The sequence below is a fragment of the Stenella coeruleoalba genome, assembly GCF_951394435.1.
Source record: "Stenella coeruleoalba genome assembly, chromosome: 2".
NCBI lineage: Eukaryota > Metazoa > Chordata > Mammalia > Artiodactyla > Delphinidae > Stenella > Stenella coeruleoalba.
This window is the reverse complement of record NC_137147.1, coordinates 31,245,022-31,264,683: the sequence shown is the minus strand read 5'-3', so window position 1 is coordinate 31,264,683 and position 19,662 is coordinate 31,245,022. Positions and strand designations below refer to the sequence as shown.

Below are 19,662 nucleotides of genomic sequence, written 5' to 3'. Positions count from 1 at the left end.
AGGAATCTTCCCAAGGAAGGAGTTGGGGGTAGGGACTAGGGTCTAGGGAGCCAGGGACAGTGAAGGAGGTGGAAGCCAGTTCTCACCGAGAGGATCTTATCACCCTCCTGGAGCCGCCCATCCAGGGCTGCAGCCCCGTTCTCTTTGATGCGGCTGACGAAGATGCCACTGTCATTGGAGACATACTGCTGATCTGTGCCACCGACGATGTTGAAGCCCAGCCCTAAGAAAATCATGGAGGAGTTGTAAAGGAGATAGGGGTGAAGAAGAAGGAAAGGGATTAGAGAAGAGGAGAAGGAGAAAGGAAAGGCCATGTGGCAAGGGTGGGGGTTGGGGAGTGGGGGGGTAGGAGGCGGGGAAGTTAAGACTGTGATGTAGCTGGTGGCTAGTCATGGGCAAGGTAAATGATTAGTATCACCAACAGAGGTCAAGAGTACCGAGAGTTGCCCACTCAGACCAGGCAGGACTAAAAATACAAACACAATGATCAACATGGTTAGGTGAATATAAAAAGAAAGATCTATACTGAGCTCAGTGAAAAAATAATGCTGATTCTTTTAAGATGTACTTCTGCTCACATTTGATTTTGATTCTGTTGGTGGCATTCAGAGGCCCCAAATCTTGACTTTCCTGCTTAGAAGAAGCTATGCTTTAAACTAATCGGCAAACGAACGGTTCCTTATTTAGTAGGAGAGAGATTCTTAAGCAAACCATCCCCTCAATACTTCTCCTAACGTCAGGAGAGTTTGTGGATGGTGGTGCTTTGGAAGAAATGACCTTGGGAGTTCATTTTTTTTTTTTTTCCTAGTTTGAATTGAGGGGGCAGTACTGTAGGCGTTGGCAGAAAACCTGGGAACTAAAAAGGTAACTTATGCTTCATGACAGGACTAAATCACCAAATTCACTCTTCTTTCCTTTTATACCTCAAGTACAAATAACCACATCCTTGGGTACAGTGATTGCCAAGTTTTATTCACTATAGATAACTGATAACCTATTGATTAGCAACTACCCATTTCCCCCTTTTCCTAGCCCCTGGCAATTACCATTCTATTCTTCACTTCAATGCGTGATTATTTTAAACAAGGATAAAATTTCAGTTATGCAAGATGGAAGTTATGGAAAGCTGATGTACAACATTGTGCCTTATAGATAACAACAGCCTTATTAGACACATAAGAATCCGTTGAGAGCAGATCTCATTTAAGTGTTCTTACCACAATAAAATAAAACTGAATTTAAAAAAGAACGAAAATTGACTACCAAGGTAATTTTTCCATGGACCAAACACTAAGTTGTGGGAAGGACTTCATTTTACAAAACCATTTATATAGGGATTTTATCTATGCAATAAAAAGAAATGAAAGAAAAGGGAACTTCCCTAGGGCTTTCTTTATGTCAGGTACTGTAGAATTCAAAGCCACAGTGCAAAGAGAAAGGAGATAGTTAGGAAACAATTGAAAAACAAATATCTGGTGGCACAACTGAAAAAAACAGCCATAATCAGTAGCCTCTTCTACTGATTTCAACAGAAAACAGATACTTAAAAAGGTGAGAGGAAAGCTTATAAGTGACCCTCACAATATTAACATAAGCAGTAGCGAATCGATCTATGATTTATGGAAACACATGGCCAAAGAAGGAAGCAGCAGGAAATGTCTAATTGAAATATCATACCTTGTGTACAGTGTACCTATAGCTAGAGAATGAAAAGAAGAATACATAATAGAAAGAACTTCCACTGGAAGATGACTATTTCAGTTTCTTTAAAGGGTAGGGTATGAAAATTTTATGTTACTAAATGGTTTCCCTCAGAAAACTCTTAATTTGAATCATAGTGGGTGGGAGGTATTGGAAAGGGGATGGGAGGTAGTTAATTTAGATCAGATGGAAAGGTAGGTGGACCTTGATTATAAAAGGCTTTGAAATAACTTTAAGACTGTGACAGGTTTGAGCAAGGTGGTTGAGGCCAACCAGCCTCTCTCACTACTGGAAGAAACTATCTGGAGAAAATCTTTCAATGAAATTCAATATCCTCACCAAACACTAGAGCTGCCTCTGGGGATCCTGGAAACAGGAAGTATGTGTTAAGCAGCTGAATGCAACATAGTAATTAGGGAGAAAAGGGACTCTGCTACTGCTTATTTAAAGCTACAGAACAGTGATTAAAAAAGGAGAGTGGGGCTTCCCTGGTGGCGCAGTGGTTGAGAGTCCGCCTGCCGAGTCGGGGGGCACGGTTTCGTGCGCCGGTCCAGGTGGATCCCACATGCCGCAGAGCGGCTGGGCCCGTGAGCCATGGCCGCTGAACCTGCGCGTCCGGAGCCTGTGCTCCGCAACGGGAGCGGCCACAGCAGTGAGAGGCCCGCGTACCACAAAAAAAAAAAAAAAAAAAAAAAAAGGAGAGTGGATGGTGACCTAAATTGGAAGGAAATCCAAAACAGAGTATGTGTATAGCTGATTCATTTTGCTGTACAGTAGAAACTAACACAACATTGTAAAGCAACTATACTCCAATAAAAATTAAAAAGAAAAAAAAGGAGAGTGGAAAAAAATGTTACCAAAATTTTCTATAAACAAACAAGTGTAGTCTATTCCCCCCATCACATTATATAGGCATGTTTATAACCATGCTTATTGCTACTTCAATTGTAAATGAACCACACCAATTAATATGAGAATTTCTGGACTGACATGAAGTCCCTTTCTACGGTTACAACATTTACAAACTGAACTTATCTATAATTTGAAGCATCGCTGCAATAAACGGGAATCACCGAAGAACTGAGTACCAATACTACCAGTTTAAACCTGGGCCCCATGGATACCTACGTAATCCTCTATCCACTTACTCAGTAAAAATTATTGATCATTTACTGTGTGTCAGGCACTGCATTATATTCTGAGGAAAACATAAAGCTAAACTGGACAGTCCCTGCTTTAACAACAAATAGAAATTTATCCTTTTTCCTGTACCTTTTAGATTCTGCAGAAGTCAATTAAAGTCAGAAGACCTGGCCACAAATTCAACTCCATAACTTACTTGGTATGCGGACTAAAACAAGTGAGTGTATCTCTGATCCTCAGCTTCTTCTGTAATGTAAGGATTATAAATTCTGTCCTCTCTATCTCAAAAGGTAGTTGTTAGCATCCAATAACATAAAATCTGAAAAACTCCTTTATAAACTATGTAGTGGTTGCTATATGGAGTAACTGCACTAAGAGTAGTTGTCAATAAACTAGTAGTGCCTGGAAGATGGCGGAAGAGTAAGACGCGGAGATCACCTTCCTCCCCACAGATACACCAGAGAAATACATCTACACGTAGAACAACTGTTACAGAACACCTACTGAACGCTGGCAGAAGATCTCAGACCTCCCAAAAGGCAAGAAACCCCCCACATACCTGGGTAGGGCAAAAGAAAAAAGAATAAACAGAGATAGAAGAATAGGGACGGGACCTGCACCAGCGGGAGGGAGCTGTGAAGGAGGAAAGGTTTCCACACACTAGGAAGCCCCCTCGCGGGCAGAGACTGCGGGTGGCGGAGGGGGAAGCTTTGGAGCCGTGGAGGAGAGCGCAGCAACGGGTGAGGAGGGCAAAGCGAAGAGATTCCCGCACAGAGGATAGGTGCCGACCGGCACTCACCAGCCCGAGAGGCTTGCCTGCTCCCCGGCCGGGGCGGGCGGGGCTGGGAGCTGAGGCTCGTGCTTCAGTCGGAGCGCAGGGAGAGGACTGGTGCTGGCGGCGTGGACACAGCCTGCAGCGGGTTAGTGCGCCACGGCTAGCCAGGAGGGAGTCTGGGAAAAAGTCTGGACCTGCCTTAGAGGCAAGAGACTTTTTCTTCCCTCTTTGTTTCCTGGTGCGTGAGGAGAGGGGATTAAGAGCGCTGCTTAAAGGAGCTCCAGAGATGGGCGCGAGCGGCGGCTAAAAGCGTGGACCCCAGAGACGGGCATGAGACGCTAAGGCTGCTGCTGCCACCAAGAAGCCTGTGTGCGAGCACAGGTCACTCTCCACATCCCCCTTCCGGGGAGCCTGTGCAGCCCGCCACTGCCAGGGTCCCGGGATCCAGGGACAACTCCCCCGGGAGAACGCACGGCGCGCCTCAGGCTGGTGCAACGTCACTCTGGCCTCTGCCACCGCAGGCTCACCCCGCACTCCGTGCCCCTCCCTCCCCTGCGGCCTGAGTGAGCCAGAGCCCCCGAGTCAGCGGCTTTAACCCCGTCCTGAGCGAAGAACAGACGCCCTCCAGCGACCTACATGCAGAGGCGGGGCCAAATCCAAAGCTGAGCCCCTGGGAGCTGTGAGAACAAAGAAGAGAAAGGGAAATCTCTCCCAGCAGCCTCAGAAGCAGCGGATTAAAGCTCCACAATCAACTTGATGTACCCTGCATCTGTGGAATACATGAATAGACAACGAATCATCCCAAATTCAGGAGGTGGACTTTGAGAGCAAGATTTATGATTTTTCCCCCTTTTCCTCTTTTTGTGAGTGTGTATGTGCATGCTTCTGTGTGAGATTTTGTCTGTATAGCTTTGCTTCCACCATTTGTCTTAGGGTTCTATCCGTTTTTTTTTCTTTTTCTCTTAATAATTATTTTATTTTAATAACTTTATTATATTTTATCTTTATTTTATTTTACTTTATCTTCCTTCTTTCTTTTTTTCCTCCCTTCCCTCCTTCCTCCCTCCTTTCTTTCTTTCTTCTACTAATTCTTTCTTTTTACTTTTTCTCCCTTTTATTCTGAGCCGTGTGGATAAAAGGCTCTTGGTGCTGCAGCCAGGAGTCAGTGCTGTGCCTCTGAGGTGGGAGAGCCAACTTCAGGACACTGGTCCACAAGAGACCTCCCAGCTCCACACAATATCAAACAGCGAAAATCTCCCAGAGATCTCCATCTCAACACCAACACCCAGCTTCACTCAACGACCAGCAAGTTACAGTGCTGGACATCCTATGCCAAACAACTAGCAAGACAGGAACAAAACCCCACCCATTAGCAGAGAAGCTGCCGAAAATCATAATAAGTCCACAGACACCCCAAAACACACCACCAGACGTGGACCTGCCCACCAGAAAGACAAGATCCAGCCTCATCCACCAGAACACAGGCACTAGTCCCCTCCACCAGGAAGCCTACACAACCCACTGAACCAACCTTAGCCACTGGAGACAGACACCAAAAACAACAGGAACTACGAACCTGCAGCCTGCAAAAAGGAGACCCCAAACACAGTAAGGTAAGCAAAAAGAGAAGACAGAAAAACACACAGCAGATGAAGGAGCAAGATAAAAACCCACCAGACCTAACAAATGAAGAGGAAATAGGCAGTCTACCTGAAAAAGAATTCAGAATAATGATAGTAAAGATGATCCAAAATCTTGGAAATAGAATAGAGACAATGCAAGAAACATTTAACAAGGACCTAGAAGAAATAAAGACGAAACAAACAACGATGAACAACACAATAAATGAAATTAAAAATACTCTAGATGGGATCAATAGCAGAATAACTGAGGCAGAAGAACGGATAAGTGACCTGGAAGATAAAATAGTGGAAATAACTACTGCAGAGCAGAATAAAGAAAAAAGAATGAAAAGAACTGAGGACAGTCTCAGAGACCTCTGGGACAACATTAAACACACCAACATTCGAATTATAGGGGTTCCAGAAGAAGAAGAGAAAAAGAAAGGGACTGAGAAAATATTTGAAGAGATTATAGTTGAAAACTTCCCTAATATGGGAAAGGAAATAGTTAATCAAGTCCAGGAAGCACAGAGAGTCCCATACAGGATAAATCCAAGGAGAAACACGCCAAGACACATATTAATCAAACTGTCAAAAATTAAATACAAAGAAAACATATTAAAAGCAGCAAGAGAAAAACAACAAATAACACACAAGGGAATCCCCATAAGGTTAACAACTGATCTTTCAGCAGAAACTCTGCAAGCCAGAAGGGACTGGCAGGACATATTTAAAGTGATGAAGACGAAAAACCTGCAACCAAGATTACTCTATGCAGCAAGGATCTCATTCAGATTTGATGGAGAAATTAAAACCTTTACAGACAAGCAAAAGCTGAGAGTTCAGCACCACCAAACCAGCTCTACAACAACTGCTAAAGGAACTACTCTAGGCAAGAAACACAAGAAAAGGAAAACACCTACAATAACGAACCCAAAACAATTTAGAAAATGGGAAGAGGAACATACATATCGATAATTACCTTAAATGTAAATGGACTAAATGCTCCCACCAAAAGACACAGATTGGCTGAATGGATACAAAAACAAGACCCATATATTTGCTGTCTACAAGAGACCCACTTCAGACCTAGAGACACATACAGACTGAAAGTAAGGGGATGGAAAAAGATATTTCATGCAAATGGAAACCAAAAGAAAGCTGGAGTAGCAATTCTCACATCAGACAAAATAGACTTAAAAATAAAGACTATTAGAAGAGACAAAGAAGGACACTACATAATGATCAAGGGATCAATCCAAGAAGAAGATATAACAATTGTAAATATTTATGCACCCAACATAGGAGCACCTCAATACATAAGGCAAATACTGACAGCCATAAAAGGGGAAATTGACAGTAACACATTCATAGTAGGGGACTTTAACACCTCACTTTCACCAATGGACAGATCATCCAAAATGAAAATAAATAAGGAAACAAGCTTTAAATGATACATTAAACAAGATGGACTTAATTGATATTTATAGGACACTCCATCCAAAAACAACAGAATACACATTTTTCTCAAGTGCGCATGGAACATTCTCCAGGATACATCACATCTTGGGTCACAAATCAAGACTCGGAAAATTTAAGAAAATTGAAATTGTATCAAGTATCTTTTCTGACCACAACGCCATGAGACTAGATATCAATTACAGGAAAAGATCTGTAAAAAATACAAACACATGGAGGCTAAACAATACACTACTTAATAACGAAGTGATCACTGCAGAAATCGAAGAGGAAATCAAAAAATACCTAGAAACAAATGACAATGGAGACACAACAGCCCAAAATCAATGGGATGCAGCAAAACCAGTTCGAAGAGGGAAGTTTATAGCAATACACTCCTACCTTAAGAAACAGGAAACATCTCGAATAAACAACCTAACCTTGCACCTAAAGCAATTAGAGAAAGAAGAACAAAAAAACCCCAAAGTTAGCAGCAGGAAAGAAATCATAAAAATCAGATCAGAAATAAATGAAAAAGAAATGAAGGAAACGATAGCAATGATCAATAAAACTAAAAGCTGGTTCTTTGAGAAGATTGATAAACCACTAACCAGACTCATCAAGAAAAAAAGGGAGAAGACTCAAATCAATAGAATTAGAAATGAAAAAGGAGCGGTAACAACTGACACTGCAGAAATACAGAAGTTCATGAGAGATTACTACAGGCAACTCTATGCCAATAAAATGGACAACCTGGAAGAAATGGACAAATTCTTAGAAATGCACAACCTGCCAAGGCTGAACCAGGAAGAAACAGAAAGTATGAACAGACCAATCACAAGCACTGAAATTGACACTGTGATTAAAAATCTTCCAACAAACAAACGCCCAGGACCAGAAGGCTTCACAGGCGAATTCTATCAAACATCCAGAGAAGAGCTAACACCTATCCTTCTCAACTTCTTCCAAAATATAGCAGAGGGAGGAACATTCCCAAAATCATTCTACGAGGCCACCATCACCCTGATACCAAAACCAGACAAGGATGTCACAAAGAAAGAAAACTACAGGCCAATATCACTGATGAACATAGATGCAAAAATCCTCAACAAAATACTAGCAAACAGAATCCAACAGCACATTAAAAGGATCATACACCATGATCAAGTGGGATTTATTCCAGGAATGCAAGGATTCTTCAATATACGCAAATCAATCAATGTGATACACCATATTAACAAATTGAAGGAGAAAAACCATATGATCATCTCAATAGATGCAGAGAAAGCTTTCAACAAAATTCAACACCCATTTATGATAAAAACCCTACAGAAAGCAGGCATAGAGGGAACTTTCCTCAACATAATAAAGGCCATATATGACAAACCCACAGCTAACATTGTCCTCAATGGTGAAAAACTGAAAGCATTTCCACTAAGATCAGGAACAAGACAAGGTTGCCCACTCTCACCACTATTATTCAACATAGTTTTGGAAGTTTTAGCCACAGTAATCAGAGAAGAGAAGGAAATAAAATGAATCCAAATCGGAAAAGAAGAAGTAAAGCTGTCACTGTTTGCAGATGACATGATACTACACACAGAGAATCCTAAAGATGCTACCAGAAAACTACTAGAGCTAATCAATGAATTTGGTAAAGTTGCAGGATACAAAATTAATGCACAGAAATCTCTTGCATTCCTATACACTAATGATGAAAAATCTGAAAGTGAAATCAAGAAAACACTCCCATTTACCATTGGAACAAAAAGAATAAAATATCTAGGAATAAACCTACCTAAGGAGACAAAAGATCTGTATGCAGAAAATTTTAAGACACTGATGAAAGAAATTAAAGATGATACAAATAGATGGAGAGATATACCATGCTCCTGGATTGGAAGAATCAACATTGTGAAAATGACTCTACGACCCAAAGCAATCTACAGATTCAATGCAATCCCTATCAAACTACCACTGGCATTTTTCACAGAACTAGAACAAAAAATTCCACAATTTGTATGGAAACACAAAAGACCCCGAATAGTCAAAGCAATCTTGAGAATGAAAAACGGAGCTGGAGGAATCAGGCTCCCTGACTTCAGACTATACTACAAACCTACAGTAATCAAGACAGTATGGTACTGGCACAAAAACAGAAAGATAGATCAATGGAACAGGATAGAAAGCCCAGAGATAAACCCACACACATATGGTCACCTTATCTTTGAAAAAGGAGGCAGGAATGTACAGTGGAGAAAGGACAGCCTCTTCAATAAGTGGTGCTGGGAAAACTGGACAGGCACATGGAAAAGTATGAGATTAGATCACTCCCTAACACCATACACAAAAATAAGCTCAAAATGGATTAAAGACCTAAATGTAAGGCCAGAAACTATCAAACTCTTAGAGGAAAATATAGGCAGGACACTCTATGACATAAATCACAGAACGACCCTTTTTGACCCACCTCCTAGAGAAATGGAAATAAAAACAAAAATAAACAAATGGAACCCAATGAAACTTCAAAGCTTTTGCACAGCAAAGGAAACCATAAACAAAACCAAAAGACAACCCTCAGAATGGGAGAGAATATTTGCAAATGAAGCAACTGACAAAGGATTAATCTCCAAAATTTATAAGCAGCTCATGCAGCTCAATAACAAATAAACAAACAACCCAATCCAAAAATGGGCAGAAGACCTAAATAGACATTTCTCCAAAGAAGATATACAGACTGCCAACAAACACATGAAAGAATGCTCAACATCACTAATCATTAGAGAAATGCAAATCAAAACTACAATGAGATATCATCTCACACCAGTCAGAATGGCCATCATCAAAAAAACTAGAAACAATAAATGCTGGAGAGGGTGTGGAGAAAAGGAAACACTCTTGCACTGTTGGTGGGAATGTAAATTGATACAACCACTGTGGACAACAGTATGGAGGTTCCTTAAAAAACTACAAATAGAACTACCATATGACCCAGCAATCCCACTACTGGGCATATACCCTGAGAAAACCATAATTCAAAAAGAGTCATGTACCAAAATGTTCATTGCAGCTCTATTTACAATAGCCCGGAGATGGAAACAAGTGTCTAAGTGTCCATTAATCCAATGATGGTGTAAGTGTCCATCATCGGATGAATGGATAAAGAAGATGTGGCACATATATATAATGGAATATTACTCAGCCATAAAAAGAAACAAAATTGAGCTATTTGTAATGAGGTGGATAGACCTAGAGTCTGTCATACAGAGTGAAGTTAGTCAGGAAGAGAGAGAGACAAATACCGTATGCTAACACATATATATGGAATTTAAGAAAGACAAAATGTCACGAAGAACCTAGGGGTAAGACAGGAATAAAGACACAGACCTACTAGAGAATGGACTTGAGGATATGGGGAGGGGGAAGGGTAAGCTGTGACAAAGCGAGAGAGAGGCATGGATATATATACACTACCAAACGTAAGGTAGATAGCTAGTGGGAAGCAGCCGCATAGCACAGGGAGATCAGCTCGGTGCTTTGTGACCGCCTGGAGGGGTGGCATAGGTAGGGTGGGAGGGAGGGAGATGCAAGAGGGAAGAGATATGGGAACATATGTATATATATAACTGATTCATTTTGTTGTAAAGCAGAAACTAACACACCATTGTAAAGCAATTATACTCCAATAAAGATGTTAAACAAAACAAAAAAAAACTAGTAGTGCCTGCGACAACCCCAAACTAGACAGTCTGATGGAGAAAGGATGAATAAATATAAAGTACAAATGTGAAAAGTCTTGAAATACAGGAAGACAGAGAGATTAAAAAGTCCACCCATCTATTAATAAGACAAGAATGGATTGGAACTCAAACTTATTGAAATGAAGGATGTCTCTTACCTGTGACCTACACATCTCCCTCATGTGTAGTTTCTAGCAATGGTGGTATTTAAAATATGCAGTAACCAGGCCAGCACATGCACCAACCAGATGCCAGCTAGAAACAACCAGAAGGGGGAAGGGCTATCCCAGTATATAACTGCTGATTATTGGCTACGTCCTAGGAAAATCTTCTATAAATAGGGTGGATCACATATCTTGGTTTGTTTGGGAGTCTTGATATACGCCTGTTGTCTCTGTAATTAAAATAGTCCCCTTCAATGTCAAAAGCATCTGTTTGGACCAATGTGATCATCCTATCAAGGGTAATGTAAGAATATGTTAATTGCCGCATGTTTTGTGGTATTGAGGAACTGATGGTAATTTAGGTGTTCATCCTTTGGGGCAGGGGTCCCCAACCCCCAGGCCGTGGACTGGTAGTGGTTCATGGTCTGTTAGGAAACGGGCCACACAGCAGGAGGTGAGCGGCGGGCAAATGAGCAAAGCTTCACCTGCCGCTCCCCATCACTTGCTTTACCACCTGAACCCCCCCCCCCACAACCATCTGTGGAAAAACTGTCTTCCACGAAACCGGTCCCTGGTACCAAAAAGGTGGGGGATTGCTGCTTTGGGGAACAGGTAACTGAGAGATAATTAAAATTCAGAAGCACTGAATAATTATACACAAAGTAACAGAGTTTTAAAATGTAATGCTGGTATTAATAGTATAAAATCTTCTTAAAAACACATTCATACAGAACAGTATTACCTATTTACAAAAATGCATGCATATTTAAGGACATGTAAAGACACATTATCTGTGAGGGAAGGATACAGGGTGAGGTTTAGGGATGAAAGGTAAAAATAAAACCAAAGAGGGACCTTGCACGTACTGATGAGGACAATGTATTATGGAGCTGAAGAGTATAATTAATTCAGTTCTTGGCATCTACTATCCAAAAGGGGTTGAAGGGAGAGGGAGAAAGAAAAAGACGGGGACTCAATAGACTTTTTAAAAAAGTGAGTGAATGAAAACGTACTCCATAGTGAACCCTGGTTATAACGTGCCAATAAATTTTTTAAATGTGGCAAGATTAAAATGGATTGCTTGGCCTCTAATTTGGAAGAGAAGTCTAACCACAAAAAAGTACAGATGGCGTAGAATGACACCATCATAGGACTGGGAGAGAAAGAAAATGTGCCTAGTATAAGAGCCCTGTAAAATTAAACAAGACATGCCATCTTGTGGACTCCTCCTGTCTCCAGGTCTGGATCTTGAACTTGTTTCCAAATAAGAGCAGCAACAGCAGCAGCAACAACTAATATTTATTAAGAGTTTAATATGTACCAGGTACTATGCTAGGTACTCTATGTATATTATCTCATTTAGTCTTCTCAACAAACACATGAAGTGTTTATCACTCACATTTTACAGGTGAATTTAAAAAGTGAGGCAGGAAGAGATTAAGTAACTTTATAAAAGGTCACACAGTTAACTCTTTGCAAAGCCCAGACACTAAGTTAGGATGTTTGATTGCTAAGTGTAAGTTTTAAACCATCTTGCTATACTGTATCTTTGTAGAAAGTATGAACAACTGCTTTAGAAAAAAGTCTGTGAATTCAACTTGTTTGGGGGCTGGCTGGAATAAGCAATGCTGGGATAATGGTTGTAGAACAATCCTCAGGGATAATATATTCCAGAGGAAGAATTGGTCATTCTGTAGTTCTGCCACCATAGTCAGGGTCCCTATTTCTTACTATCATGATAGAGAACAAAAAATCCTTCATTTCCTTCAGATTCTTCTCTTTAAAATCTAAAGGTTATAAAGTAAAAAAGCAGTGTTTCACAATCTGTTATTCTGGAAAAAATAATTTATTAAAATGAAACAAAACAGTCGATTAACCCCAATGATGATAGCCACTGTTATGAACACTAGATTGACAAACACTCTACTCTCCCCCTATCTACCTGCAGGGTTTTTCTATCCCAAGATAACTCACTAATTTTCCCTAGACACCAGTCAAGCTCTATTGGTCACACAACCCACTATTCATCTAATCATTTTGTGGTAAAATATATGTAACACAAAATCAAGCACCACTGGACAAACAACTTACTGTCTGTGTAGAGGTAAAATATATGCAACATAATATTTAACACTTTAACCATTTTAAAGTGTATGATTCAGTGGCATTAAGTACATTCACAATGTTGTGCAACCATCACCAGTATCCATATCCAGAACTTTTTCATCATACCAAACAGAAATTCTACATACATTAAACAATAACTCCTCGCTCCTCCCCCCCCCAGCCCCTGGTAACCTCTATTATACTTTCTGTCGCTACGAGTTTGCCTATTCTATATACCTCATATAAATGGAATTATAAAATATTTGTTCTTTGTGTCTTGCTTATTTCACTTAGCATAATGTCTTCCAGGTTCATCCATGTTGTAACAGGTATCAGAATTTCATTCCTTTTAAAGGCTGAATAATATTCCATTGCATGTACATACTACATTTGTTTAGTCAACTGTCAATAGATATTTGGTTGTTTCAACATTTTTGCTATTGTGAATGCTGCTGCTACGAACACTGGTGTACAAGTGTCTGTTTGAGTTCCTGTTTTCAATTATTTTTGGTGTATATCTGGAATTGAATTGCTGGATCACATGGTAATTTTATGTTTAACAATTTGAGGAACTGCCCAACTGTTTTCTACAGCAGCTGTACCACGTTTTAAATTCCAAAAAGCATTGCCCAAGGTTCCAATTTCCCCACATCCTCATCAATGTTTGTCACCTTCATTTTTGGGGGGTTTTGGGATAGTAGTCATTCTGATGAATGTGAAGCGGTATCTCACTGTGGTTTTGATTTGGATTTCCCAAAGGCTAGTGATGTCAAACATCTTTACATGAGCTTATTGCCCATTTTATATATTTCTTAAGAAATGTCTCTTCAAGTTCTTTGCTTATTTTTGAATCCGGTTGTTTTGTTGTTGTTGTTGTTGAGTTGTAAGAGTTCTTTATATATTTTGGGTGTTAATCCATTATCAGATATATGGTTTGCAAATATCTTCTCCCATTCTGTAGGTTATCTTTAACTCTCTTTATAGCATCTTTTGAGTCATAAAATTATTAATTTTGGTAAAACCCAATTAATCTTTTTTCTTTTGTGCCTGTGCATTTGGTGTCATATCGAAAAAATCATCACTGAATCCAATGTCATGAAAAAATTTCCCTATCTTTTCTTCTAAGAGTTTTAATCTTAGCTCTCATATTCAGGTGTTTGATGCATTTTTAGTTAATTTTTGTATATGATGTAGGGCAAGGATCCAAATTCATTCTTTTCCATGTGGATATCCAGTTTTCCCAACATCATTTGTTGAAAAGACTGTCTTTCCCCTCACTGAATGGTCTTGGTACCCTTTCAAAAATCATTTGGCCATATATGAGAGGGCTTATTTCTGGGCTCTCTATTCTGTTCCACAGCTCTATATATCTGTCCTTATGTCAGTACCACATTGTTTTGAATGCTGCAGTTTTGTACAAGTTTTGAAATCAGGATGTTGTGAGTCCCTCAACTTTGTTGTTTGTTTTCAAGATTACTCTGGCTAATAGGGAGTCCTTTGAGATTTCATATGAGTTCTAGGATGGGGTTTTCTATTTCTGCAAAAAGGCAGATGAGATTTTGATAAAGATTGCACTGAGTCTGCAGATCGCTTTGGATAGTACTGTCACCTTGACGATATTAACTCTTCTAATCCATGAATGCGGAATGTATTTCCACTTATTCATGCCTTTAATTTCTTTCAGCCAAATTTTGTAGTTTTCAATGTACAAGTTTTTGTCTCCTTGGTTATATTTATTTATGAGTATTTTATTATTTTTGATGCTATTGTAAATGGAAATGTTTACTTAACATCCTTTTCAGATTGCTCATGTATAGAAACTCAACTAATCTTATGTGCTGGTTTTGTATCTTGCAACTTTGCTAAGTTTATTATTAATTCTAAGTTTTTTTGGTGGAATCTTTAGAGTTTTCTACATATAAGATTGTATCATTTGTGAACAGAGACCATTTACTTCTTCCTTTCCTATTTGTACGCCTTTGATTTCTTTTTCTTGCCTAACTGTTCTGGATAGAATTTCCAACACTATGTTGAATAGAAGTGGTGAAAGCAAGCATACTTGTCTTGTTCCTGATCTTAGAAGAAAAGCTTTCAATCTTACATCATTGACTATGATGTACCCATATATGGATTCTTCATATATGACCTTTATCATGTTGAGGAAGTTCCTTCTATTCCTAGTTTACTGAGTGTTTTTAATGTGGAAAGGTGTTGAATTTTCTCAAATCCTTTTTCTGTATATTGAGATGATCATGTGGGCTTTTTTGCCTTTATTCTATTAATATGTTGTATCACATCAACCAGTTTTCTTATATTGAACCATCTTCACATTCTTGGAATAAACTGCACTTTGTCACGGTATATAATCTTCTTAATAGGCTGCTGAATTAAAACCATGTACCTCTATGATCACCATAGCTTTCTGTGTGGAGATAATTTCTAAATCACCACCACAGGGAATAAGACCCAAATAGAATCTAGCAGCTTCACTGGTTGGAGGAAATGGGGATCAGAGTTTGGGGAGGGTGAGGTTGCTGGAAGTTGCAGGGCAAAGTTCTGGAAAGGAGGAAGTTAGACAAAAAAAAAAAAAAAAAAGAAAAAAAAAAAGAAAAAGAGCTCCAGGTATTTGCATGAGTCTTTCCAAGAGGCCATGTATACATTGAGTGGAACTCCACAAGGCTAGACAAATAAAAACTAGTAAGTTATAGGCTGAACAATTCTCAGAGTTCAGCAAGGCAGGGAGACTTTCAACTTTTGACCAACCAGAATTGAAATCCTCAGCGATTCACTAGGAAATTCAGTGGAGACCCACTTAGAACATTTGGAGGGCTCAACTATCTCCGAAGTGAATGCTACTTTCGACTCACCCTAGGAAAGCTTACAAACAGGTCTAAAGAGGTGAAACTGACCTGCAAGTTACTTAACTGCCTACCAAAACAAACTCAACAATGTAATATTAAAAATGTTAATGTAAGAAAACAAAATGCAGACACTGAACAATGTAACAATCACAACATCCAGAATCTAATTAAAAAAATTTAACATGCTAAGAAGCAAGAAAACATGACCTAGAATCAAGAAAAAAACTGGTCAATAGAAACAACCAGAAATAACAGAGGATGAAACTAGCAGACAAGGATGTTTAAAAGGCTATTATAACTATGTGGAAATAACTAAAGGAAGTCAAACATAATGTGAAAATGGAAGTTTTTCCCCCAGTCTTGAAGCAGCTTTTGACATCATTTTGAGCTGATTTTTGTGCATGGTGTAAGACAGTAGGCCAGTTGCATTCTTTTGCATATGGCTGTCCAGTTTTTCCAACATCATTTACTGAAGATACTATCCTTCCTCCACTGTATATGCTTAGCTCCTTTGTCATAAATTAATTGACCATATATGCATGGGTTTATTTCTGGGCTCTCTATCCTGTTCTACTGATGAAAATGGAAGATTTTTTTAGGAAAATGAAACTTATAGGTTTGAAAACTAGAATATCTGGAAGGAAAAATACACTAGATGTGAGTAACAACAGATTTGATACCACAGAATAAAAGGTAAGTGAGAAGACATAATAGGGAAACCACAGTAACACGTGGGATAACAGGACATGGTTTAATATATATGTAACTAGAGTTCCAGAAGCAGAGGAAAAAAGGGAGATAGAAAAAAATGTCTGAAGAAAACAATTAGCTCAAATGTGATGAAAATATAAACAAACAGATCCAAGAAGCTCAACAAACCCCAATCAGGATAAATACAAAAGAAAAAAACAGTAAGACATATCATAATCACATTGCTCAAAACCATGTATAAAGAGAAAATCTTAAAAGTAGTTCACAGGGAAAAAGGACACCTTAAGTACAAAGGAATAAAGATAAGAACGACAATAGACTTCTCCTCAGAAACTATGCAAGCCATAAGTCAATGAAGCATCATCTTTAAAATGCTAAAAGAAAAATACAAGTTAACTTATAATTCTATGTCCAGTGAATACAGCCTTCAAAAAGTAAAGTAAAATAAACACTTTGTGAGCAGAACAAAAGCTGACAGAATGTGTCCTAAGCAGATTTACATTATGATAAATATTAAAGGAAATTCTTCAGGCAAAAACAAAATACTGAATGGAAACTTGGATCTCTATGAAGGAATGAATACCACCAGAAATCATAAATACACGGGTAAATGCAACTTAAAATAAAAAGAATGAACATAGATATACTAAGCAGCTGGATTGACCGTATTAGTAAGTAAACTTTGGAAAAAGGAATATTACAAGGGATAAAAAGGGGCATTTCCTAATAAAAAAGGAGTCAATTCATAAGAAGACGAAACACTAGATATGAATGTACCCAATAACAGAATTTGAGTATCAATGAAACAAAAACTGAAATGAGAAAAAGGCAAGTCAAAAAGGACTATTGTAGATTTCAACATTTCTCCCTCAGTAATTGATAGAACAAGTAAACAGAAAAGTCAGTAAAAATATAGAACACTTGAACAACACTAAGAATGAACTTGACCTAATTTACATTTACTGAACAACATACTCAGCAACTATAAACATTCTTTTGTAGTGCAAAGGGAATGTTCACAAGGATTGATGGTAGGTCAAGAAAGTCAGTCTCAATAAATTTCAAGACAGAAATGAATTAGAAATCAACAAAAATAACTGTATTAGTCTTCTTGGGCTGACATAACAAAATACCACAGAGTGACTTAACAGAAATTCTGTTCTGGAGGCTAAGGAAGTCCAAGATCAAAGTACCAGCAAGACAGATTTCATTCTAAGGTCTCTTCTCTTAACTTGTAGGTGGCCACCATCTTGCTCTCTGGTCCTATGACTGCTTTGTTACACACAAAGAGAGAGTGAGCTCTCTGGGTCTCTTTCTATAAGGACACTAATTCTATAGGATCGGGGCCCCATCATCATAACTTCATTTAACCTTAATTACTTCAGTAAAGGCCCTGTCTCCAAATGCAGTCACATTAGAGATTAGGGCTTCAACATGTGAATTTTGGAGGGACACAAACACTGTCCTCAAAAATAAGATATCTAAAAAATCCCTAAATGTTTGGAAAACAAATAACCTATGAGTTAAGGATGAAATTATAAGGGAAAATAGAAAACATTTTAGTTGAATGACAAATCAAAATATATTAAAAACTGTGGGAAACAATAAAAAACTAAATAAATGAAGATACACCATGTCCTGGACTAGATGTCTTAGTACTTTTAAGATACAATTCTCTCTAAATCAAAATGGATTTTTATTTATTTATATATTTTTATTGACGTATAGTTCATTTACAATGTTGTGTTAATTTCTGCTGTAAAGTGATTCAGTTATACATATATATATATATATATATATATATACACACACACATTCTTTCTCATATTCTTTTCCATTAGGGTTTATCACAGGATATTGAATATAGTTCCCTGTGCTATACAGTGGGATATTGTTGTTCATCCATTCTATGTATAACAGTTTGGATCTGCTAATCGCAAACTCACAATCTATCCCTCCCCTCCCCTCCCTCCCCCTTGGCAACCACAAGTCTGTTCTCTATGTCTATGAGTCTGTTTCTGTTTCGTAGATAAGTTCATTTGTGTCATATTTTAGTTTACACATATAAGTGATAGCATATGGTATTTGTCTCTTTCTGACTTACTTCACTTAGTATGATAATCTCTAGATCCATCCATGGTGCTGCAAATGGCATTATTTCATAAAATGGATAATTTTAATGCAATCCCAGTCAAAATCCAACAGAGATGTATTTGTAGAAACTGACAAGCTGGTTCTAAAATTTACATGGAAATTAATACTCTGGGGTGGTTTTTTTTTGAAACTTATATTATTAAAGTTCTAGAACAGTCAAAACATTTTTGAAAAGAAACAAAATTGGAAGACTCACACTTTATTTCAAGGTTTACTATAAAGCTACATTTGTCAACATACTATGGTATTTGTATAGAGAAAGACAGGCTAATGGAATCAAATTGAGATCAATATTGGGCCCACATATAAATGGTCAACTGATTTTTGATACAGATAATAATGTATTTCAATGGTGAAAGGATGTTTTCAATAAGTGTTGAGACAACTGCATATCTATACGAGATAGAGATAAAAATGAATTTTAATGATTAACTCAAACACATGCAAAATAAATTAATTTGAAATGTATCTTGGAACTAAATGTAAAAGCTAATCTATAACATTTCTATTAGAAAACATAGAAGAAGATGTTCTTTACCTTGGGGTACTTAAGATTTCTTAGACATTACACAAATAGCACAACCATAAAAGAAAAAAAAAAAAAACTTGACAAACTGTTCTTCATAAAACTTAAAGCCTTCTACTCTTCAAAACACAAACCCTACTTCCCAAAAAGGAAAGGCAAGCCAAACTGAAAGAAAATATCTGCAACACATATACATGACAAAGGACTTGTGCCCAGAATATATAAAGAACTCTTACAATCCAATAATAAGAAAACAAACAATCCAATAAAAATGGGTAAACGACTTAAACAAATACTTCAGAATATATATGAATGGCCAATAAACATATAAAAATATGCTCATCATCATTAGTTATCTGGGAAATGCAAACAAAAAACCACTCCACAACCCCTACGATGGCTAAAATAAAAAGGAATGATAATATCAAACGTTGGCAAATGTTGGATGTGAGATAACTGGAACTGTCATACACAGCTGATAGAATTGTAAAATGACACACATACTTTGAAAAAGTTTGGCAGTTTCTTTTAAAGCTAAACACACACTTACCCATAAAACCCACCAAACCCACTCCCAATTATTAGGTATTTAATCAAGGCAAATTAAAACACGTGTTTACACAAAGAGTTGCATATGAATACTCACAGCAGATTTATTTTTAATAATCAAAACCCGGAAACCCAAAAGTCCATTAATAGGT

The 19,662-nt window shown here is 38.1% G+C and overlaps 1 protein-coding gene across 4 annotated transcripts in view; it reads right to left on the bottom strand.

Annotated features, from left to right (window-relative positions):
• The window catches only part of SYNJ2BP (synaptojanin 2 binding protein), a 51,818-nt gene that overhangs the window by 20,618 nt on the left and 11,538 nt on the right, over positions 1-19,662 (bottom strand). For all 4 annotated transcript variants that reach the window (XR_013825363.1, XR_013825364.1, XR_013825365.1 and 1 more), the window contains exon 2: positions 87-223. Coding sequence is in view for 1 of the 4 variants with exons in the window: in XM_079908340.1 (XP_079764466.1) it covers positions 87-223 (137 nt within the window). In the remaining 3 variants the exon portion in view is untranslated. The remainder of the gene's footprint in view (positions 1-86; positions 224-19,662) is intronic.